At 45.8% G+C, this 24,538-nt stretch overlaps 1 protein-coding gene across 7 annotated transcripts in view; it reads right to left on the bottom strand.

The window, feature by feature from the left end:
* Fermt2 (FERM domain containing kindlin 2) overlaps nucleotides 1–23,702 on the bottom strand; it is a 75,550-nt gene extending 51,848 nt beyond the window's left edge. For 2 of the 7 annotated variants that reach the window (XM_076544835.1, XM_076544833.1), the window contains exons 1-2: nucleotides 23,432–23,554; nucleotides 22,895–23,060 (exon numbers count right to left, since the gene is read on the bottom strand). In XM_076544835.1, the coding sequence (XP_076400950.1) occupies nucleotides 22,895–23,051 (157 nt within the window). In that variant the 5' untranslated portion in view covers nucleotides 23,052–23,060; nucleotides 23,432–23,554. Of the gene's footprint in view, nucleotides 1–22,894; nucleotides 23,061–23,431; nucleotides 23,593–23,620 lie in introns of those variants that run through there. The other 5 variants (XM_076544839.1, XM_076544837.1, XM_076544834.1 and 2 more) reach the window with 5 other exon arrangements.
* Between the last annotated feature and the right edge of the window lie 836 nt (nucleotides 23,703–24,538).

Below are 24,538 nucleotides of genomic sequence, written 5' to 3' on the forward strand. Positions count from 1 at the left end.
AAGATGTGAAGCTAGAGGTGGTGACCTATGGATGGCTGAGGGACCAAAGGCACCATCTCCTGGCTTTCTGGTGTCCCCAGGAGCTAAAAATGGGTTTCAGAGTCCCTAAGTAGCTGTGTGGCACAAGGCCACACTCATCTGTTCAGATACTATGACTGTATCTGCCTTCAACATCAATGTCATCCTGACGGGCAAGCTGTGGCCCTCAGTCCTGATATACAACATTGTGAGCGCTCTCCACATAAGCAGTGTTAGAGTAAACTTCATCAGAGGAGGACACAGTGAAGTCTCATCTGTCCCCTCCCCATGATGAACTGTACCCTGAAAGCGAGAGTCAGAATAAAAAGAAAAGAAAGAAACCCACCACCACAAAACCCTCAACGCTCTATCAACCAGTCTTCAGACTGGGCCTAGGGCACAAACCTTCCCCAAAGCCCATTTTCCTTCTTTTCCATTTCCCATCAGACACCGTGTCAAGGTCTGTAAGAGGCACAGCTCACACAGTAGCACAGAAACAGCCTATTTATAAACCACAAGTGCATCGCTGTTCTTCTCTTTAAAGCCTGCTCTCCGAGCCAAAGCCAATTCTACCTGGCTCTTCCATGAAGGAGCAGCCTGCCTGCAGCCAGCAGGGATAAACAGGGACAACACGAGATACAAGGACCAGAAATCCTGTGTGGGCTTCACCCACTGTACAATAGAAGCTCTTACCAAGGGCAATGCAAGCGAGACCTGATGTGTTTTATCCACAAGAAAAGGACCTGGGCTTAATTCCCCGGCCCTACAGAGAGGAGGGCTAATGGAGCACCTGATCTCGGCACCACCGGGGGAGAACAGATGTATCGGCTGGAGCTCCGTGGTCAGCTTGTCTTGCTGGTGTCAGTGAACTTCCGGCTCAGCAAGAGACTGTCCAGAAGAACAAGGTGAAGAGTGATGGAGGGCAAGAGTGGTGGTGCACACCTTTCATCCGGGGACTTGGGAGGCACAGACAGGGAGTCTACACAGTGAATTTCATTCCAGGATAGCTAGGGCTACTTAGAGAGACTATCTCAGTTTGGATTACTATTGCTGTGATGAAACACCATGACCAGAATCAAGCTGGGGAGGAAAGGACTTATTTGGCTTGTGCTTCCACATCCACAGTCCATCACCAAAGGAACGCAGGGCAGGAACTAAAAAAGGTGGGACCCTGGAGACAGGAGCTGATGCAGAGGCCATGGAGGGGTGCTCTTACAAGGTTTAACAAAAGGCACTGTTCCAGGACTAGAGATGGTTGGTGCTGGGTGACAAAGCTGTGGTATCTGAAGGAGACTGATGACCAGAGGGCTGCTGTCAGCAGGTGAGGACTCCAGGCAGCAGGACCCTTGTTTGCTGTACAAAGTTGTCCAGGTTTTACTGTGAGTGTGACATAAGCCACTTAGTGACTTTCCGTCTGCTCAGCACTGGAAATGCCTGAGCAGCATTAAAAAAATTTTTTTTTAAGTCTAAGCAATTTTTTAAAAATATTGATGCCTGGACCTATCTGCACACCAGAGCTATTTTGCTTGTGGACAGATGTCTATGTTTGCTTTGGGTTTTAGTTGGGGGTGGGCAGATAAAGGTGACTGTCTCCTACCACCACCTTAGATCAACTATGTCAAGATAGGTCTGGAAGTGCTCTGAAGCAGGCTGACCTGTGCTTCATAATAGTGTGTTCACTGAGAAGAGTGCAAAGTGAACAAGAGCTGGGTGAGAACACAGCAACGAGGGAGACATGGTGGCTCTGATATTCTCCTATGGTGAGGGGCAGGCCAGCAGGGGACAGATGGTCAGAAAAGGGATGGCAGGCCCAAGGAGTCCTTTAGTTTGGGTTTTCGGAAGGGAAAGACATCATAGCATTATTGTAACAATGACTGGGATGACGGTGGAGCAGTCTCCACGGAGCATCCCATAACCAGCTCCTTATGGCAGCAGCCGAACACATCCTCTCTATTCATGAAGACAAAACAAGGTTTCACATCCGTAGAGGGCCTGAGAAGGGCACACTACTTTACAAGCAACTCCAAAGACAAGCCCCAAAGCCAATCAATGCAGGTCAGAAGAACAACTCAGGAGAGGCAGGTTTACCGTGCTGACAGGCTTCCCGCTGAGAGAGGGAGACTCACAAACAGGCTTCAATGGAAGAGAAGTCAAGCTACTACGCTGCTGTTACTGACTGAAAATTTACTTTTTACTGTTGCTTTAGTTAAAAGAACTGGCTTTTCAATGATTGCTCTCATGGTAAATGACTGGATGTTTCCATATGGAAGAAAGTAGGTTTATGGAAGTTGTAAAGGTCTAAGGAAGTGATTTAAGGTGTGTAAAAAACATTAAGACTTCAAAATTAAAAGTTTAACATTAATCAATTGAGTTCTGGTAGACTGTTAATCTGGTCTTGGTAACAAAAGCACTGGCTGCTATTATAGTCACAGGCTCCAAGTTTTACATTTTCTTGGGTTGTTTACAAAATAGGTGCTGAAAACACCTCTCTCTGCTCTCTCTATACCCAGCCCTCAGGACAGAGGACGCGCCCTTATCCCAGGACGTCTTCAGGTCCTCAAGCTCTTCTCCTGTGTCTTCTTCCCTGCTGAGAAATTTCTTACTACAAATCCATGTTTATGCTTCTATTACACGGGTAACTTTTCAGGCTTTGTTTTGCTATGGCTCAAAGATGTGGGCCTACTTCAGCTGTTAACTGCTTATACTACAAAGAGGATTTCAGTGCAGATTACAGACAGCGATCATGCTAATACCTTCTGTACACACACACACACACACATGTATGTATGTATGTATGTATGTATGTATGTATGTATGTATGTATATGTGTATGTATGTATGTATGAGAAGACTCCCACTCAGTTGACAGACAACATCCAGCAATCAACTGCAGAGCCCACCAGGGAGCCCTAATCATGATGAAAACCAGTGTGAATCAGTCCGGCCAACGCAACTGCACCTTGTTTCCTCAGGCTTGGTCTGCAAGCCAGATGCTTCTGATGGAATTTCCAGGTCTCCTGCCATTACCTGACTCCCCTCCCCCTCCCCACCTCTGACCAGCATTCCAGCCTTTCTGGGCCCTCCCCAGCTGTGAAGCGGCCAGAGTTTACCCTCTTTGTCAACAAAAGGCTGGAATGTCAGGTCTAAAGGAAACTCCAATTTCCCAAACTCCAAGTCCTGGTGAGTAGGGACTGAGGGAGCCTGGTGGCTAGCATTGACTTTGATATGCTGATAGGCATCACAGGTATATGTCAAGGAAGAGCCATATGTGTCCCTCTGCCAGAGGTAAGGGAAATGACTCCTTTGGGGAACCTGTTTCACAAGTTCCTGAGGAATGCTGGCTTTTCTCTGGCCACCAGAAATCCTTCTAGAGCACAGTTTGAATTGGGCCAAGACTGACATTTCTGGACATATGCACTGCCTTTGGAGCTTGGAGAATTGGGGTTTACTTGGGGCCTGACAACCAGTCTCACTGACATTTACTACAGATTAGAGAGGGCAGATAGAAGGGGTGGAGGAGAACCACGAGGCTCTCAGGTTGAGTGACGCACCTGAACATTTCCAACAGAAAACAAGGACCATTCAGGAGTGAGAAAGAAGACAGGCGGGACTTCACAGAAGAGTTACTAAATAAAGTCTGCAACTAAGAGCAGCAAACTGTCCGTAAGACATACTGGTGCTAGCCAGGCATGATGGCACATGCCTTTAATCCCAGCACTTAGGAAGCCGGGGCAGCCTGGTCTACATAGTGAGTTCTAGGACAGCCAGGGCTACATAGTGAGACACTCAAGACAACACAACCAAAACCCCCCCCAAAACCCCCCAAAACAAAACAAACAAAAAGACATACTGGTGTAACAGTGGCACAGATATCATGGGAGTAACCAACTACCTCTTGATTGGATTTCAGGCCTACTCCTTTAGACGGAACACATATCTGACACTGATAAAGTGGCCAAGAACGTGAGAAAAATAGGTCACAGGCTTAGAGGAAGTAAACATACTACTGTTCTGCTTAAGGAACACAGCCATGAAATGACACCCAATGACGTCCTGCTGTACCCACAGACTGGGGTTTGCTCAGCCCTCTTACTGTGGATGGGGCCAACACAGAGACCCACAACTGACAATGTGCAGAGGCAAGAGACTTGGAGCACCAAGTCCTAAACAGGAGGTTTTCATCAAAGCCCTCCTCTCAGGGCTCAGGGATCCATGCAGAGGAGGAGGGGGGAAGAGTTTTAGGAGTCCGAGGAAACGGTGTCTTCCAGATACAACAGGACTGATGTACATATGAACTCTCAGATTGTGTCAGCACTGTACAGATTCAAGACAAATGGGGTCCCAGCACTGGGACGGGAGTGAACAATCAACCCTCCCAGCTTCGCCTTCCAGGTAGCTGTGGTAGGGACTGGTACATACCCTCACACATGGCCAGGTACAGCCACTTCTGCCTTTAATATCAGAAATTGGATTTCGTGTGGGTGTGTGTGTAAGTGTAGCACAAGCTATCTGACCAGCCTCCCGAAGGACTCCCGGTCCCTGTTTTAAGTGTGGTAGAGAAGGCCACTGGGCTCGTGCCTGCCCTGCCCCAAGAGGGCCACCATCTATCTGGACTTTGTCCAAAATGCCACCAAGAGGGACGGTGGTCAGTTGACTGCCCCCGTACATCTCGTGGCATGGGGACATCGAATGATGACCACCCTCCAGCCGATCTCCTAGGCTTGGCAATGGACGAGGACTGAAGGAGCCCTGTACCTGGCCCCGACCACAGCCATCTCTCACAGGGAACCTAGGGTAGCCATTACAATATCAGGGTGATCCATTTCCTTCCTTTTGGACATTGGAGCCACTTACTCAATCCTGAGGGAGTTTGGGGTCCCACCTCTCCTCATTCCCCTATTGTCAGGGTAGGGGGACAGCCTTCCCCACCTCACTAGACCCCACCACTTAATTGTTTTTTCAAGGGGTATCCCTCTCACCCACACATTTTCAGTTGTGCTAACCTGCCCTGTGCCCCTGATGGGAAGAGATTTTCTAGCTAAGGTAGGAGCTTTTATTTCATTTGCTCCCCCATGTGCCTTCCTCCAGAGTCACCAGAAGCGCCTCTCCTCCTCCTACCCACCTAGTTTACTAGCTCTAACATTTCATTTCCCTTGCCAGCCTCTCAGGTGGACCCCAAAGTCCAGGACACCCAGAACCCTTCTATTGCTAGGCACTATCCCCCTATTAATTATTATCCAGTTGCAGGACCCTACCAGGTACATTACCCAAGCTCAGTACCCTCTCTCCCTCCAGAGCCTTAGAAGACTTAAGCATATCATTTCCTCAGGAAAAAGCTGCTCGGCCCAACCTCTTCACCTTTTAACACCCCCATACTTGCAGTTAAAAAGTATAATAGCAGAGAACTAAACATTATAATAGATTTTAAATTCCCCGTGGCTGCTTCTTAATATGTTTAAAAATTCTTCCAAGCTCCAGAGCTAGCTTGAATCCATCTGGACAGGTCAGACCCACTTCAGCTTGTCAGACCCAAACAATCACCAAGCCCAAAGCAGCAGAAGGCGATGGATGAGTCCCAAAGCAGTGGAGGACAATCCACTACCTCAGAACATCCGGCTACTTCAAAAGCCCCCTTCCCTACCTCAAAAGTTAATTGATGCCCACCGAGTCAGCTGGAAGCAGTTTCGGAGGCCATGGAGCCCTCATTCCCGTCCACCTGCCATTTTTTATAAAAAACAAAGAGTCTGGAATGTTAGAATTCCTGGCCACTCCCCCAGCTACACGACTGCACATGTGCTGTCCAGTATCAATGCTCAGTCATCCTAGGGCCTTACATCCTCCATAATCTGTGCATTGCACGATCATGTAATCTGCACAGTGTGGTCACGCAATCTATGCGCATGCATGGTGTAGCTATGTAGGCTCATATGTGCATGTGCTGCGGGGGGGCTTATAAAAGCGGGTCCCACCTATTCCTTCCCTCTCTTCCTGAACGGTCATTCCACAGGCCTATGCACATCCTCTGTATTCCCTTCCCTTAATAAACTCTTAGAGTGGGTTTTGTTGTGCCTCGTGGTTTCTCACATGGTAAACAGTGCTGCTTAATAAATAACATTGTGCTACTTAATAAATAACAATACCCACAGCCCCTTTTACTGCTCAAAAAGGATCTCTGTAGGTTGCTCCAGTTGGCCTTAAACTCACCCTATAGCTTTGGCGGTCCTTGGACTTCTGAGTATTCAAACAACATTCCAGCGGCTAGGATAACAAGTTTGTACCACACCAAGGCGCAGTTTGGAAACCTATTTTTACAATCTCCCTTAGATAACTTTTATAATGCAAATTCATCATTTTACTTCTAATGAAAAACTTGAAAGTCTCGGCCGGCAATGTCTAAACTCCTCAATGAGTTACACAAATCTTTCGGTGTGAGGGTTCTTCCATCCCAAGTCCTCTGACCCAGTTACAGAACAAGGTGTTTTTGGTCTGCCTGACTTGATACCTTTCCCTTCATCTCTATCCCCAAACTGGTCAACACCGTTTTCCCTTGACCCACTTTGTCAATGCAGCCGAGATTAGCTTAGGGTCCTGAACTCTTCAAGTGTGCTTGTGTGTAGATGTTTGTATGGGTGTAAACGCATGTGATGTCAGAGTTTGATACTTGAGGGCGTCTTCCTTAACTGCTTTCCTGGTGTGTGTGTGCGTGTGCGCGCGCACTCACGCTCACGCTATACGGAAATCAAATGACAATTTTCAAGAGTGGGTTTTTTTCCCTACCACAGGTTTTAGGGATTAACTGAGGTCTTCAGTCTAAAACACACAGTTCACGGTTTCAGCTAGACTGCCTGTCCAAGTCCTGACTGCCTCCCCAGCACTGGGATTATAGGCATGCCCTCAACTGGGCCCAACTCTCTGTGGGTTCTGGAGAATCGAACTTGGGTTTTCATGTTTGCACAGCAAACACTCCCTGAGCCATCTCCCCAGCCTGGAACGCACACTCAAGGCACGGAAACAGCATCTTTCATGCTACGCTAAAGTCATTCTATTTTCTAAATGTGTATCAACATTTTACTCTTTATATTCTTGTTGCTGTTGTTGGTGTTTTGTTGTTGTTGTTTGTTTTTGTTTTTCCCTTGAGACAGGGTTTCATTGTGTAGCCCTGGCAGGACTAGAACTCACTATGTATGTAGATTAGGCTGGCCCTGAACTCAGCAGTCTGCCTGCCTCTGCTTCCCAAGAACTACTCTTTGTATTTTCAAAGTCACTCTGAGCTGGTGGCACAGGCCTGCACTCACAGCTACTTGGAGGCTGAGGCAGAAGGATCACAAATTCAAGGCCAGCCTGCACAACTTAGTGACAACCTGTTAAAATACAAACATTTTTAAAGAACTGCAGCTCAGTGGAGGAGTTCTTGCTCAGCAGTGACAGGTCCTGGGTTCAAGCCCCAGTAGCCAGGCCAAGGCAAGGGGGATCAGTACCATCAAGGATTTCTGAGATCATCCTTTATACACATGCACTTTTGTTTGTGGGGGCATGGGGACATCTGTTACACTGTCTTCTCTTTATGCCGTAAGTTCTGTCTTTACCAAGTTCCACTGGCTGCATCTGAGTCTCCGGAGCGGCAAGAGCACCCAGGTGCCCAGGGTGAGCCACCTGTGCAGCAGCTCTGTTTGCACGGTTCGAACCTCACACCCTGTGCCTCCCCACCGCGGCGGGCTGTGCTTTTATCTTCACTAATCAGTTTCCTCTTTCGATTATCCGTTCTTATACAACAACACAGAAATGTATCACCTGGAGACAAGAGGCCACACCAGGACACCTTTTGCCGTCTCGAGAGCCAATCGCGGACAGAATATGAAGAGGTGTCGTGACTGACGTCACTCACTTATCACCACTGAAGAGCCAGTGGCACAAACTGCCCTTCCCACAATCAGTCACAGTTCAAGTTCAAGGAAGCAAAATGTGAGTTGTGTTGCTGGGTAACCAGTGCAGTGTAAGTTACAGTGGCAAGGGTGTACTGATGGAAGAGCACTGTTTTGAAAAGTCCATGTCCTATTTTAAAATGTTAACTTATAGTCTACACGCCACTCAAGCCGCCAACGATTTCCATGGAAGCCTGGCAGTATTAGCTGACAAGAAGGTTTCTGAGGTTAACTATGGGGTCACAGAAGCTGCTATGGAATGAGGACTTGGATCTCTTCACTCTCGCGGTAGAAACCCTACTCCCCAGGGTGACAGCACCGGAAATGGGGCTTCAGAGAAGAAAGCAGGGCAGAGGGCAGGGCTCTGCTGGTGGCCTCGGTAACTCCAGAAGTCAGGACAAAGCTGGGTGCCCCTCCCTCCAGAGGAAAGACACCAGGCTGGCTGGGAACTCTCCGTCACCGGAACTGTGAGGACTACATCTTGCTAAAGACAAACAATTCCGGATATTTGTTATGATTAACAGAAAAATAAACTTCTAATAAACAAACACTGACTATTATTTCTTCTACATAACTAACAAAATAAAAGTTAGGAATGTACTTGTGGTCTATACTTGTAATCCCAGCACTCTGAATTAAAAGTTGGAGGTTAGGTTGTCACTGTATGCCATTTCAAAACCATTCCCCCCCCACCATGACCCAAACTTAACACAAGCTAGAGTTATCTAAGAGGAAACCACAATTGAGAAAATGTCTTCATAAGACAGCCTGTGGGCAAGTCTGTGGCGCATTTTCTTAATTACTGGTTAATGTGGGAGGGCAAAGCCCACGGGTAGGTAGTGCCACCCCTGGACTGGTGGTCCTCTGTGTTATAAGTAGACTAAAATACCAGCACTCAGGAGACAGAGGCAGGTGGATCTCTGTGAGTTCAAGGCCAGCCTCATAGTGAGTTCCAGGACTGCCAAGGCTACATAGTGAGACCCTGATTCAAAATACCAAAAAAGAAAAAGAAAGAGGAAAAGAAAAAGAAAGAAAGAAAAGTATTCTATGAGGCTGGAGAGATGGCTGTGATTAAGAGCACTCACTGGCTGCTCTTCCAGAGGACCGGAGTTCAATTTTTAGCACCCATGTGGCAGCTCACAACTGTCCGTAACTCCAGTTTGAGGAGATTGAATGCCCTTATACAGATATACATGCAGGCAAAATACCAACGCCCAGAAAATTAAAAAGGAGGCTGAGTAAGCCATGGGGAGCGTGGAGGTCTCTGCTTCAGCTCCTGACTTCAGGTTCACCTTGAGTTCCTGCCCTGACTTCCCTCAGTGATGGACTGTGATGTGGAACTGTAACCTGAAATAAACCCTCTCTTCCTCAGGCTGTTTTTGGTCATGGTGGTTTATCATTCAACAAAAACTTAACTAAAACACCAGCCTGGGCAATATAGGCAATTCTAGGCCAGCCCTATATATGACAAAACCCTGTCCAAAAGCAAACAAAGCCAACCAACAAAAATCAAGACTCAGAGAACCTTTTGAAGTACAAATACAAAATTAGGTCTATTGATTTCTATTTATCTGACTTCTCTATTTCTATTTGTTATTATACACTAGCTCTAAGTGGCTGAGAAGTTTCTCAGATCAAAAGAACCATGCAACTATAGAGTGCACACTGTAGACACTACACATTTATCATTTCCAGAGGGTGGCTAACTTTCTATCCAACACAGAAGGCTTACTGCTAATTTGTTCAACCTGCCTTAGTTCCCAGAAGTCCGGGCTCACAATACATGCCCTGCAAATACTCAAAGGGTATCACTAGAGTATATAAACTAGGTAATATTCAACTCACAGAAGAATTAGTGGCATTTGTCCTAAGTGGTCAAAGGCATTAACTAGTTCAAAAGGTAATTTAGTAAGAATACATGGCTTTGACATTCTAAATTTCTCTCAGAAGAAAATACTAACAAATTCTAATACATTGAGATCTGAGCTCATTGTCCTCTACAAACCCTTTCCTATATTCTGGGCCAGGGTCTCCAGCACACACTCCTCTATTTTATCTACACTAACTTTTGCTACATTTTAGTGATTACTATGAAGAACATCTTTCTTCATGACAGAAAGTGGAAGGATAGTAAGATGTGAGCTAATTTCATTTACTCCATTATTAAGTAGAGAAGAAATGGAGTGTAAGATAGCACTTTGTGTTCCATCAGGTTTTCTTCTGAGAAGCCTACACCCTACTCCTCTAGGATAATCTATAATACACCATGATGCTGCACTCTCCCACCCAAGAGTCTTTCTAACTTTTCAATGGACCCTCCTCAACTACAGCCAGCCATTAGTTATGCTTCTAAGGCCCCATCAACTTCCTGTACCAGGGCACAAGTCATCTGGCATTTATTTCTTAGCCAGTCTACCAACTCAAAGTAATCTATCTCATTTTGTTATCAAAAAGCAGCTCCCGGTGACAACAGGAAGGACTTATTAAAACAGCGCTTACCCCTCCATATTTACTACTGTTCCTGGGAAAGATGGATTCATGTACTTCTTCACCCCACACAAGTTTCATACTCCCTACCTCTGTAACATGATGCAGCATGAACATACAGAACGTATACATGACTGTCCATCTCACCCTAACATCCCTGTTTTGCAATCAGCATCATCATATAAGGCATTTCTTCCCCAAACCCATATGGTGAGAAACATAACAATGAATTTCAAGAGGAGACCCGAGACAATGATAACCGTCACTGATGGACCCCAAGACAATGATGACCGTCACTGATGGACCCCAAGACAATGATGACCGTCCCTGATGGACCCCAAGACAATGATGACCGCCACTGATGGACCCCAAGACAATGATGACCGCCACTGATGGACCCCAAGACAATGATGACCGCCACTGATGGACCCCAAGACAATGGTGACCGCCACTGATGGACCCCAAGACAATGATGACCGCCACTGATGGACCCCAAGACAATGATGACCGTCACTGTTGGACCCCAAGACAATGATGACTGTCACTGATGGACCCCAAGACAATGACAGCTGTCACTGATGGACCCCAAGACAATGATAGCCGTCACTGATGGACCCCAAGACAATGATGACCGCCACTGATGGACTCCAAGACAATGGTGACCGCCACTGATGGACTGCTTTACCCTAGGAGGTCAAGTATAGCAGGATCCCCATTTCACTTACATGACAGTTAAGGCACAGGGACCCTAAGAAACTGTGCACAAGACCATAAAACATACATTATCAAGCTAGTATTCAAACACACATGGTCTCACTTTAGGGACGTAATCAGACATCACACTATTAAACAGAATTGGTGAAAAAAAAATCTTCCAAAGTAGTTTTGACAAATAACTACATCAAAGATTTCTGATTAAGCACTACAATTAGAATATTTTAAATTATTTCTCACATTCATGAGTTTGGTTTGCACAGTACTTGAAATACCGCACAGTATTTTTCTGAGACGGGGTCTTACTGTGTAGCCCTGGCTGACTTTGAACTTGCTACATAGAGCAGGCTGACCAAGAACTCAGGTTATCTGTGGGCCTCTGCCGCCCAAATGCAGGACTAGAGCTATGTGCCACATAATTGGCTAAAGGATGTTTTTACTGACTACCAGAGATATTTAGTCAAAATACTAACTTTAAGTAAGTGAGGAATCTAAGTTAAGTGAGACTAAATAAACCTAGTCTACAGTACACACAGCTCTGGCCATGTCTTTAAAAAAAGTTCTTAACTGCTAGAGGGGAAAAAAAAAGACATTTTTAACCAGAATACTAAGTTTACAGAAATAGCCTCTATGATGGTTCAGTACATACTGTAACATAAAATTTACTAGTTGTAAAACTTCATATTTAACTCTTCATAATATTACTAACATTAATACAAGGTAGTTCAGTAAAGCTCCATGTATTTCTCATATTGGTAGAGAATAAATGAGTACTAGTTGGCTTAACTTCATAAAAGACATTTTTAATCTGTTACAAAATACTGTTATTTCTCTAGTTCAGCTTGAGAGAAAGCTGCACAGACCACTGACGGTCTGTCCTGTGATGATGCACATCACCGTTACAGATGTTCTCACACTGCACCTGTGTTAAGCTGATGTAGTTCTTCTCATCACTAAACTAGTAAGGCTGTAGATCACCCCCATTCCACAGAGGAGGGGTGCAGTCCAATGGCACACAGCTCGTCTGTGGCAGTCGGGACTCTGGCTTAGGAGGCTTTCATAGCCACAGACTTTATCCCCACACCGTCTAAAACGTTTGAAAACTGATATAGCAATCACTCGCCCTTTTCAAGTTATTTTTAAATTTAAAACTTATAAAATTTTTAAGTCAGAACCCCAGAATTACATTAAGGAACATCTCACCACCAACAGAGAACTACAATCGATAACCCTGGCACTTTATTGGTGTGTTACTCATAACTCCAGGTGTTCTATTATGAAAAAGAAGATATCAAAAACATCATTATATTGATGCTTTAAAAGACCAACCTTTAAAAGACCTGATATATTTTTAAATTACATTATAAGATACAGAGCTGGTATGTAGTGGGTAGCTGTTCCCACCATGCCCTGAAGCACCACCCCTAGTGAGGTAGCGGGTAGCCGTTGTGGCCGCTCAGGGGACCCTTAAGACCTGAGCAAGTGCCCTCCTTCTTGAGGGTGCTATCTTGTGGTTTTGGACGCTGGGATGAACCAGGGTAGATCTTGCCAGAGAACAGCTTTGGACTGTTCCTCACCCTTCCAGGATCCTGCGACAAAATCCTTTATTCTGTCTTGTGAGTTAACCCCCAAATAAATTCCTTTGTTCATTAAGGGGACTCCGTGGATTGCTAGCGATATAATCCCATTGCTGGTGTTTTTCAGATGGGTAACCTAGACAAGTGTTAAGGTCATCCAGGGCTGGTCCTCGTGTACCTAGACAGGAGACAAGTCTCAATCCTGAATCCTCTGCAGGGTATGACCCTGTATGACCCTGTAAACATCTGTAAACCCAACCCTCTTTAAAAGCAAGGCAGGAGGGTTTCCCTGAATTCAAAACCAACGTGAGCTACATTGTGAGTGCCAGGTCAGCCTGGGTTACAGAGTGAAATACTGACGTAAAATATTCTCACTTAAGGAAGCTGGAGAGATGGCTCCGAGTGTAAGGGCAACCGCTGCTCTTCCAGGGGTCCAGGGTTTGATCTTCAGCACTCACATGGTAGCTCCTGCAGAGAACCCAAGTGCCATTCCCAGTGCCCATGCCAGGGGACTCACAAGTGCCTACAAATCCAAGCCAGGCGTCTCTTCAGGCCTCTGCAGGGACCTGCACTTACACACGCACGTATTCACACACAGAGATATACATATATGCTTAAGATAAAGGAAAGCTTTAAGAAAGAAATAAAAACACAATCAAGGTAAAAACGGGCTGGGGAGACGGCTCAATCAGTAAAACGCCTGCAATACAAGCACTCAATTAAAAAGCCAGCGTAGTGTGTGCTTAGCATCCTAGCACTGTGTGTGTGTGTGTGTGTGTGTGTGTGTGTGTGTGTGTGTGTGTGTGTGTGTGTGTGTGTAGTTCAGGGATCTCTGGCCCAGCAAGGCCAGTTAGCTTCATTTACAAACACATACACACTACAGCAAATGAGCACTTTGAAAAGTACACCAATGCCATCACTCATTCCAGACACTCTACCCAACAGCAAAATCAGTTCTCAGAACAGCTAACATGAGAACAAATTCAACAACGAACCCTGACTACTGTGCTGAGGTGGACTAGAACCAACCAGAACTCTTATACGCTACTGACAGGTGTGCAAAAATGACTCTGGACAAGCTTCGTGGTTTCTTCTAACGTTAGGTGTATATTTTAGCCCATCCATTCCATTCCTCACCAAAGAGAAATGAGAAACTATGTCCACACATATGTTTGTGGCAACTCTCTTCACAATCTCCCAAAACTGCAAACAACTCACATGTCTTCAATGACTGATAAAACCATAAAGCACATCCAAGCTGGGTGGTGGTGGCACACACCTTTAATCCCAGCAGTCGGCAGGCAGAAGCTGGTGGTTCTCTGAGTTTGAGGTTGGCCTGAGACCAGTCTGGTCTACAGAGTTCTAGGACAGCCAAGGCTACACAGAGAAACCCTGTCTCTAACCACCCCCTACACACACACACACACACACACACACACACACACACACACCACTATAGTACACATCCATTCCACAGACTACCATTCCACAATAAAAGCTATTGACATGTTCAAATTCACCAAAGGGCCAAACTGTATCAAGAAACCAGGTTCAAAGAGTTACATCAGTATGTTCCACGCACAAGGCTCCCCAGAAAAGGCAAACCAGCAATGGTTTAAGGACCTCAGGCTGGGGAGGTAGGTTAACTATGGAGGAATACCAAGAAACTTGGGGCTTATTTCTATTTATTGATTATGGTAGCTTAACATGACTGATTTTTTTTTTAAACCCAGAACATTATATTGAAGGACTATTTTTGCTTTGTGTAAATTATACCTGAAAAGGCTTGCACATGTTAAGAAAATTAGTAGGGCTAGAACTGTAACTGAGTTGGCCGAGTGACTGCCTCCCATGCAGAAGCCCTGGGTTTGATCGCTAGCTCTACATTCACTGGGCACACAGATGCACACGTGGAATCCCAGACCTGGGAGACGGAGGAAGTAGGATCACATGTCCAAGGTCATCCTCAGCTACCTAAGAGTTCTAGGCCAGTCTCTGCTGCATGAGACACTACCCAAAACAAACAGCAGGGGTATAAAAAGTGCTGGTGTGTGCAGTGGTTACAGTCTAATACAGTAATGTTGATAACAAACAACAAACTATGTGTCTCAAAATGAAGTACAACAAATAGTAATTTGTAATCATGAATCCAAGTGCAAAATGTCACATCTAAGAACAAAATGCTGGAGAGATGGCCCAGCGGTTAAGATGTCTGCTCTTCCAGAGGACCAGGGCACACACATGGTAGTTCACAACCATCCCTAACTCCAGTTCTAGGAGATCCAAGGCATGTACATGGTGCACATACATACATAAAGTCAAAACATTCATATGCAATAAATTTTAAAAAATCTTTTAAAAAGATAATAGTTATTTTAAAACATCTTGCAGAATATTTACTTCATATAAGGCATTAATACTTGGATGTTAATATTTGTATAAAATTATTAAATAAAAATCCTGTACCCATGACTGAAGGTCTAGCTCAGTGGCAGAGTACTTGCTTAGTTAGCATCTGTGAGGCCATGGTTTTGAGTCTCAGCATCAAGAATAAACAAGGAACCTGAATACATTAGCTTTTTCTCAAAGTACTTTCATGACTTTCTGAATAGGCTGTTTTCATGTGCCAAGAAATAATTTTACTTCATTCCTTTATTACAAATGAATATAAAACACCACTCTTATAAAATGGATTAAGTAAGGAATTAATTGACCGCTGGCTATAAATTTTTCAAATCCCTGAAATACCATCATCCACTTACTGGTCAATTGCATTTCAGAATCTCAGGAAAATGGCCGTTAAAAAGCTCTTTGTTACATTACAGAGGCAGGTGTGTGTTTCAAAGTGAGGCAAAGAACAGAATGACAGCTATTTTTCTTGTAGTCTAGGAGATGGGAACTCACAGTAATCCCAAACTAAATTCCTTTGAGGTGTACAACTCTCCTCTCACAAATAGGAAACACCCTTCCTCCACTGGCAGTGTATACCCAGAGACTTACAGTGCAAAGTGTACTCGCTGTATTTGTATAGCACTAATAGTTTTTATAAAGCACCTCAATGTAGTAACCCAATTAAGTCTCAACAAAACCTACGAGAATCTGTTTTCAATTTTTTTTATTACATCTATTCTCAAGCATGTGCACATGTGTGTGTTCTGAGTATGTGTGAGTGAGTGAGTGAGTGAGTGAGTATGTGTGTGAGTTTGTGTGTATGCGCACACATGTAAGTCAGAGGACAGTTTTTTTTTTTTTTTTTGGTTTTTCGAGACAGGGTTTCTCTGTGTAGCTTTGCACCTTTCCTGGGACTCACTTGGTAGCCCAGGCCGGCCTCGAAGTCACAGAGATCCGCCTGGCTCTGCCTCCCGAGTGCTGGGATTAAAGGCGTGCGCCACCACTGCCCTGCTAGAGGACAGTTTTTAAGAGTCAGTTCTCTCCTACCATATAAGTCCTGGGAAGTGAACCCAGGCCATCAAGTTAGGCAGCAGGTCTTTACCTGCTCAAGTGTGTCATTGGCCCTGCTTACTTTTTTGAGACAGGGTCTCATCGAGCCTAAACTGGCTTGCAGTTCATTATGTAGCCAACCCTAGACCATCTCCTGGGACTACAGGCATGCACCACCATCCTGGCTTAAGAACTTTCATTTTTCCATTTTATAGAAGTCAAGACCCACTCTCAAGGTTAGACTCGTTGCCCACAGATCACACAAATCAGAAAGTGGCAAGGCCAGGAGCTGAAATCAGATCTGCTGGCAAATAGACAAGCATCTTACTGATTGATCTTTGTATACACTAGCACCTAAAACATCTGAGAACAGCTGGTATAGGGGTAATCTACAGCCAATGATGGCTAGAATGCTATTAATAGTGCTGGGTGCAAGGTGAACACCCATAATAATCCCTATACTTGGGAAGTCAAGGCAAGATGATCATTTAAACCCAGGAATTCCAGGCCAGCCAGAGCAGAAAAAGGAGAACACATCACAAAAAGAAAATTAAAATTAAAACCTTTCCAACAGTCTAATCTGAGAGTTAAACTGAATTTAAAGACACAGTCTGTGAAAGAGTACCACACTATACCTTTGCATTGGAGGGTAAAGCCTGTCTTAAGGAAGGCTGTTTTACAGTGTGGCTATCATGTCTGGAAATGGACACTGTTACTTTACATGTATCTTAACTGCACAGTCTTTCAACTCTGCACTTAGATATTTTGTATAGGAGGCCAGTCTGGTTACAATCAACTCTACTGGGACAAGTAAAATCTGAATGTATTTGAATATGGGCTTATAACAGATGAAAGTATTAAATCAATATTAAATTTCCTGAACTTGATAAAAATGTCCTCTAATCATTTTAAGAGAGAAGCCTTCCTTTTTTGGGGCAGAATGTGTTTGATTATTTAAAGTCAGGAGGCCATGATGATAACAACCCGCTCAACCAGCTCTAAAAGCTGTGTGATTTCCAGCCATGAAATCAAATGACAAAATGACCCAGTTGAAGATTAAACAGTACTCACTGAGCCCTTCTTGACTTAGTTTGAAGTTTTAAAGATGAGTTTTAGATTAAAGTTAAAACTTAAAGGTATTTTCTTTCAAATAATAAAAAGACTTTTCTAACAAGGTCTTTTGTAAATAACTGAATAAAAACAAACATAGCCTTTGCCCCTATAAATAAGTTCATTCTAGTTGGAATCTCACTTATTGGGGCATAAAACATAGCAGATGGAGAAAAAAAAACACCCAGCATCGAAGGCACCACCTTTAACCCCAGCAGGAAGGCAAAGGCAGGAGGATCTACCTAATGAGAACCTGTACTTTTTTTTTTTAAGGGAACAAACACCACATAATACACCCGACAAAATAGCTCATACTTTATTGAGGTTTATAAAGAGTACAGTAAAATTTATACTGTCCTCAGTTTTTTTTTAATGTATTTATTCCTATTTTATGTACATTGGTGTTTTTGCTATGGGTGTCAGGTCCCCTGAAACTGGAGTTAACAGACAGTTGTGAGCAGCCATGTGGGTGGTAGGAATTGAACCTGGGTCCTCTGGAAGAGCAGCCAGTGCTCTTAACCACTGCGCCATCTCTCTAGCCCCTGTCCTCTATTCTTAAAGAGCTTAAAATTAAAAAAAAAAAAAAATTAACATCTTGTTTGGGGGTGTGTGCATGCCACAGTACATGTGCAAAGGTCAAAGGACACCTTGTAGGAGTCAGTTATCCCGAGTTCCAGAAAGTGACCTCAGGTTGCTTGCGGTTGTCACACTTGGCACCAGGCACCTTTAACCTACTGTGAACCATCTCTCTTGCCCAAAGAGCTTGCACGTTTTTAAGAAACGGATAAAATTCAATACTGAATTCCTGTGGCTCAGTCACGGTATAGAAACACCGCATAAACGTGCTATCAAATTTAACTGGGATTCAGTTCACTTAGGATTCCCCAGCTGTTCCTGCCACCCACCCAAAGACTTGAAAACATGCCTTAGAGCCCTAATACACTTGGGCTGGGAGTCGGTGACCTGCATCACGCAGACATTTGCTCCTAAGCCTTTAAAGGGGGAAACAGGATTTTCCCAGCGTGGATACCATCTCCGTTCCTCAGGGAGCCATAAGCATGAGGACTGGAGGAGGGCTTTCCAGTCACATGGCCTCTCTCTCTCTCTTTCTCTCTCTCTCTCTCTCTCTCTCTCTCTCTCTCTCTCTCTCTCTCTCTCTCTGGACACCCAGTCAGTCTCTGATCTTAGTGTTTAAGTACTTTACATAACAAAGCTTCTAATATGAGCCAACTTTTTCAGCAGGCACTCAACTAAAACTTACTTTTAGAGTTCCTGGAGGAAAAGACTAGCTATTTGTATTTCTGGGAGGTGCAATAAATGCACACTTAGAAATCACTTTGAGTAATTTATAAATAACTTCACTAATACCTTTATTTAGTTTAGATCATGCATGCTAACTTCACAACCTAACTGGATTCCTCCTGTTCCCCCTTTTTGAGAGCAGGTCTCACTATGTAACCTTGGCTGGCCTGGAATCTCACTGTGTGGACCAGGCTGGCTTCAAACTCACAGAGACCCACTTGCCTCTGCCTCTCAAATGCCAGGATTAAGGGCATGCACCAACCAGGCCCGGCATTCTTCAGATTTTGTAAATCAACTCCATTCACTTCTTCTTTGTTATACCTGAATCCTGAAACGTGTATTTTTGATCTGTATTATCTGATGTGATTTAACCTCAGACTAAGGGGAAATTGGTCTGGTAAACTGACTCCTCCCTTCCAGCTCAGAGCTAGCTGCTGAGATGTCCATTCAGTGAGCTCCACAAAATTATAAATTCCTTACTCACCACTGAAAATGAGTATTTTTAGAAAGGTTCAAAGGTGTAATTGTAAGAATCATCTAGAAAGACTTTTGTAAAGTGACTCTAAAACTCAGCAAAGGTTAGTTAGCTCAGAGCACACTAGAGAAAAAGAAAAACCAAACATAACATCAATTAAGCATCTCTTTGGTCCTTAAGACTCCTCAGTGCTGACTGGAGTACTGAATCTCCCAGGTCTTAGTCTGTAATTGCTTTCCAGGATCTCCAGAGGAATCCCATCCAATTAAGCCTTTCAGAATTTATTTTTAGATATAATTATCTTAAATTATATCCTCTTTTATTTTTATAATCCTTATCCTTGATACAGTTTATTTTTTTTCTAACCCCCCATCCCCCCACCCCACCCCACCCCACCCCGGGGCAAAAAAAGCCAAGTGTGGTGATATGTGCCTTTAATCCTAGTACTTGAGAGGCAGAGGTAGGTGGACCTCTGAGAGTTCAAGGCTAGCCTGGTCTACAGAGCTAGTTCCAGGATAGCCAGGACTACACAAAGAAACCCTGTTCTGAAAAACCAAAACAAAACAAGAAACAAACAGAAAACCACCCTCTAGTGGGCCAGTCATGGCAGTGTATGCATGGATCCTAATACTTTGGAGGCTAAGTTCAAGGATAGCCTGGGCTATACAATGAATTCCAGACTAGCCTTGAGTACATAATGAGAAGCTGCTTCAAAACAAACCAACATAACACTTCAACACATGTCATATACCTGTATGAAAATGTCCTTATATATTGTAGCACAATTTATAACACACACAATGGAAAAAAATTAAACTACGCACATTTAAAAATTTAACAATAATTGTAGTAATAATTAAAGCATTCATTATGGCTTTTAAAAAGAAATTGATGAAAAAAATTTTTTTTCACATACACTGAGGTCTACAATAAGAAGACTGCCTAGGATCAGCCTACAAGGGGTCAATGATACAAGTTTCTGTCTTATCAAGACATAAGTCCCTAAAGCCCACATCATATTGACAGCATATACTCCTCGTTTTCTTTTAAATGTCTACTGCAGAATGACAAATGTACTCCACACTAGAGGCTTTTCAGATACTTGAAGTAATAAATCTAAGAATCAGGTTCCAGTAACATTCCCTGAAATGCAAATGCTCTTTATAAAACCCCGAAACCCAGTACAAAGGTTTCACTGAGACAGCCTAGGAAAGCATCATTTACCCTTTTGTCTTGGTCTGTTCTTGGCGGAACACTGTGGCTACACAGTAAGCCCTACTGTACGGCTGTTCCCCTTTCTGCTCACACGCATCTTTGAGGACCTCATGACAGCCAAAGAACTCTCTTTCCAGAGCTTCCACACTTAATACATCAAAGGGAGGGTTCATCCTGGGATCTACTAACTCCAGGGACTCATGGGGTACCATGAATACTGTATGGGGAAGATAGCTTTGAACCATAAAACCTCTGGTAACCATAGACCCTCCACGGAGGGTGAAAAGGGTATCAGACAGGCAGCAGGCACCTGGAGATACAGGTTAAGGCTCCTGCAGTGATGTCATTAACTGGTCAGGGCCACAGAGCCTGCTTTTGCTACATGTCCAGTACTGCTGTGCAACCTGAAGACAGCAGAGACTGTACCCTCTCATCCCTACAATGACCTCCGTCTCTTATCCAGACTCTGTAGAGTGCTTTGATCTAGCTGGCCACTGTCGACAAGTAGTCATCAAGTCTACCCTTTAATGCCTTCGGTGATAACGATGCAGGGCTTCAGAAGGCAGCGCATTCCAACTTTAAGACAAATCTGAAAAACGGCAAAATTCTTTCCTAATTTGACTGGCCTGATTTGTGGACGTTTTTTTAATGGCATCCAACTCTGTGTACCTGTCAAAAGTTTGCTGAAAAATGACTTTCTTTTTGGAACTTAAATCACAAGGGAATCAGTATCGGTTCAACTGAAGAAAGGTACAAAGTTCCCCAATACCCCTTTAGGCTTTTCTATGTAATTAATCTGATCAGCATTATTTATTAAGATTATAGTTACTCAAAAATAACCTCAATCCTGTCTACAAACAGCTCATTCCCTACAATTCTATTTATAATTGTGATTTCATAACACAGTCAATCAAAGTGATGTAAATATAGTAGAAATCATTATTTATTCATTAAAGCCTTTTTTTGAGAATTCCAACTTGTCTAAGTCACCTTTAACAGATCCTTTATTGCATGATCTTTAAAAAAATTACAATGTACAGCTGGGCTCTGAGCATCTTTAATCTCAGAACTCAGAGGCAGATCTCTGTGAGTTCCAGGCCAAGTCTAGTCTACACAGCAAGTTCCAGGCCAGCCTGAGCTACACAGTGAGACTCTGTCTCAAATAACAAAAACAAAAATTAACTAAATAATTAAAAACTACGATGTATTAGTAAGATCTACTTATCACACATAAGGAAATCTGATACAAACGACCGTTTTCTTGTCAAACAGGAACCATATTGGATAGTTTTCATCCTCGAGTGGAGCTGGACAGAAATGGTTGGTAAATATTTTGCCAACAGTGACTGATTTACTTGAATCAAATAAAAACTGTAAACTGACAGTTCCCTGGTTAAACCAGCAAAATTGAATTCTCAAAAGGCTCCTGGGGGCTCTTTCTTGGGCTGTCTCTAGAGGCAAACAATGGACCCTGTGGAGAAGGCCCCCCTGAGATGAGTGCTTCTTTGGTCCTTCAATAATTAAATTCCCTGCAGGGGCATAAAGCAGGTTCACCTAAATGAATTCAGTCTAATTTTCCAAATTGTTTCAGACTGCTATTTCATTTACGTTTATATGGCAAATATGCAGCTCCCCTCCCCTCCCCCCCCTTGATAAGAAATACATTTCCTGAGAAACGATTATTTCTTACTTTTCCAGGATGGCCTGAAGCATGGATACTGATGAAAACCAATCAACCTTGTCTAAAATGACACCCCCATACAAAACAATTTAGCATGACTTCATTAGATACAGCACCAAGCGCATTTACAGCCCAGGAAAGCAGTCCTCTGATAAAAGCTCTCCCGATAAAATCACCCATCTGATCTAGTCGGTTAATTCTGCCGGGTGAAAATGGTTTGACTGATCACAGAATGCGCAGTGCCAAGTTTTCTCGAATACCCTGTGGGATGTGATCGCCCTTTACTTCCAATCGGAGTCAGAATCAATCCATTGTGTGTACTCACAATAAATTCTGTCAACCTCAAATTAGTTTATTAAAAGCCCGATTTAAAAAGAAAAACCACGAAGTTCTTTCATCGGCTTCTTAACATAAAACTAAATGCTCGAAATAGCTTACTCCCAACTCAATATAGATACCAAGTTGGTCAAGCACTGCCCCACCCCTCGCAAGAGCGGATGAGTGGAACATTTCACTGCACTCCACCACGTAGTCCGGCCACAGAAACTTCATAACCGACGCCAGTCTCACATTCTCCCCACTAACCACCGTCACAACACCAGGTTCAATGAGGGTAGGACGTGGTAACACTGACCCGGAATGTCACATTCACAACTTTGACCTGCATACTCTCTCCTCGTTGTTTCAACAAGTCGTCCCGGGAATCCGCAGTTAAGTTATTTAGTAGGCTCGAATCACACTACCTTACGTGGATTCAAAAATAACAAAACAGGACGCAAAGGGGAGCTGGCCTATGCGCTCTAATATGAACAAATTTCGCATTTTCAGCGCAGCCCACGCCGGGTGCTAGGATCTCCCAATTCCACCCCTCCCCCCGCCGTCTTTCCTCCCCACCCCCTCCTCCCATTCTGGGAAGTCTTTATTGGAGGCATGGGGGGGGGGTGCTACTCACCGAGTTTCTCCACCAACTTCAGCATCACCCCTCCGATGTGCACCTCTCCGGTCACTCTCAGGGTGACATCCCGGTTGAGGTCGGTGACATGGACGCTCAGTTCCCACGTCCCGTCCGCGTAGCAGCCATCTGGCATCCTTATCCCGTCCAGAGCCATGGCTCCTTCCTGCGAGCGCGGAGGAAATGGCTCTCGTCAGCGTCACTCCCCCAAAGGAAGACAAACCCCACCGACTCCGCTGCGCCGGCCGCGGCCGGGGAGAAGGCGGAGGAGCCGCGTCTCCGCGCGCACCACCCACCCCCCGAAGGCGCGAGCGCGGCCGAGGCGGCACCCCACAGATCCCGGCCTCCGCCCGCTGGCAGCGCCCGCCTAGCGGACTCGGACGCCTTCACCTGCCGCCGCCGCAGCAGCAGCCGCTGCGCCCGGGCCCGCCCCGTGCTCCAGCCCGGGGTGACCGCGCGGCTGGGCTGTGCTGTGCTGCGCCCTCCCCGCGCCCCGCTCCGGCCGCCGCGCCCCGCTCCTCCCGCCGCGCCCCTCACCGTGCTCCTTCCGCCGGGCTCCCGCGGCAACAGGCGAGGCCGGCAGCGCCCGCGTCGCTGCTCTGGGGGAAGCGAAGCCTCCCGCCGCCGCTAATGGAGTCCCGGCGCCGCGGCCCCCGCCCCACCCCCTCTCCCCGCCCCGCAGCAGCACCGCCCGCAGCCGGCCTCCGCCCCCCCTCCCCTCCTCGCCTTCTCCTCCGGCCGCGCTCCCGCGGGGGAGGCCCGGCGCGCGCTCTGCTGGGGCCGGGGACGGCGCGCGCCTCGGGGGAGCGCCGCGGGGGGAGGCGGCGGCCGCAATCTCGGCCCTGCGGAGCGCTGCCCTTTTATGGAAATGAAGGACCAGGCGCAGGGATGGAATCCAACATCCGGGCTCCCGGGCTGCGGAGCTGGGGAGGGGGGCGGGCGGGCGGGCGGGCGGGGGCGCGCGCGGGGCCCAGGCGGCGCCCGCCGCGGGGTCTGGGCTTCGTGCGTGAGAAGCTGCGGCGGGAAGTTCCCAGGCCCGGGACGTGTGCGGGGGTGGGTGGGTGGGGAACCTGGGCCCGGCTGCGGGGACATCGCGCCGAGGAGCTGGGGAGAGGAGTTGGGATGCAGAAACTTTTACGATGTCTTGTCTTGAACATCCCCACGAAAGCACGAGAAAGGCCAGAGGGGCGAATGAGTCACCAAAGTTGCCTGGCAAGCGGGGTCCCGCACCAGTCCTCGGCTCCTGCTGGACCCCCACCCCACCCCACCCCCCGGGCGTGGGCGAGCATTCCTAACCCCTCCGACCCAAGCGCCCGCCAGATGCCAGAGCGCGCGCGGCCTCTGCGCTCCCGCTGGAAAAGGGGGGAAACATCCCCTGCGGGCAGTGGTTTGCCCAAGATCGCTTCTCTACTCTCGCCAACTCTTGGCGCGCACTTGCGACTTTTCATCCTCAACTGAGAATATTCAGTGGTCTGGATGCACGCACATTGTCTTCCTCACTCTCCGCCACATCTCGAAGAGATTTAAGGAGCTTTGAACCGGTGCTCACAAAGGGAAGACCTTTACCTGTTGAAAACTTGACTCGGGATGGAGAACGGCCCACTCCGGCGGCCCACTTTCACCTTCCCCACTAAGGTGCACTCT

This window comes from Peromyscus maniculatus, chromosome 9, assembly GCF_049852395.1.
Source record: "Peromyscus maniculatus bairdii isolate BWxNUB_F1_BW_parent chromosome 9, HU_Pman_BW_mat_3.1, whole genome shotgun sequence".
Classification (NCBI taxonomy): domain Eukaryota; kingdom Metazoa; phylum Chordata; class Mammalia; order Rodentia; family Cricetidae; genus Peromyscus; species Peromyscus maniculatus.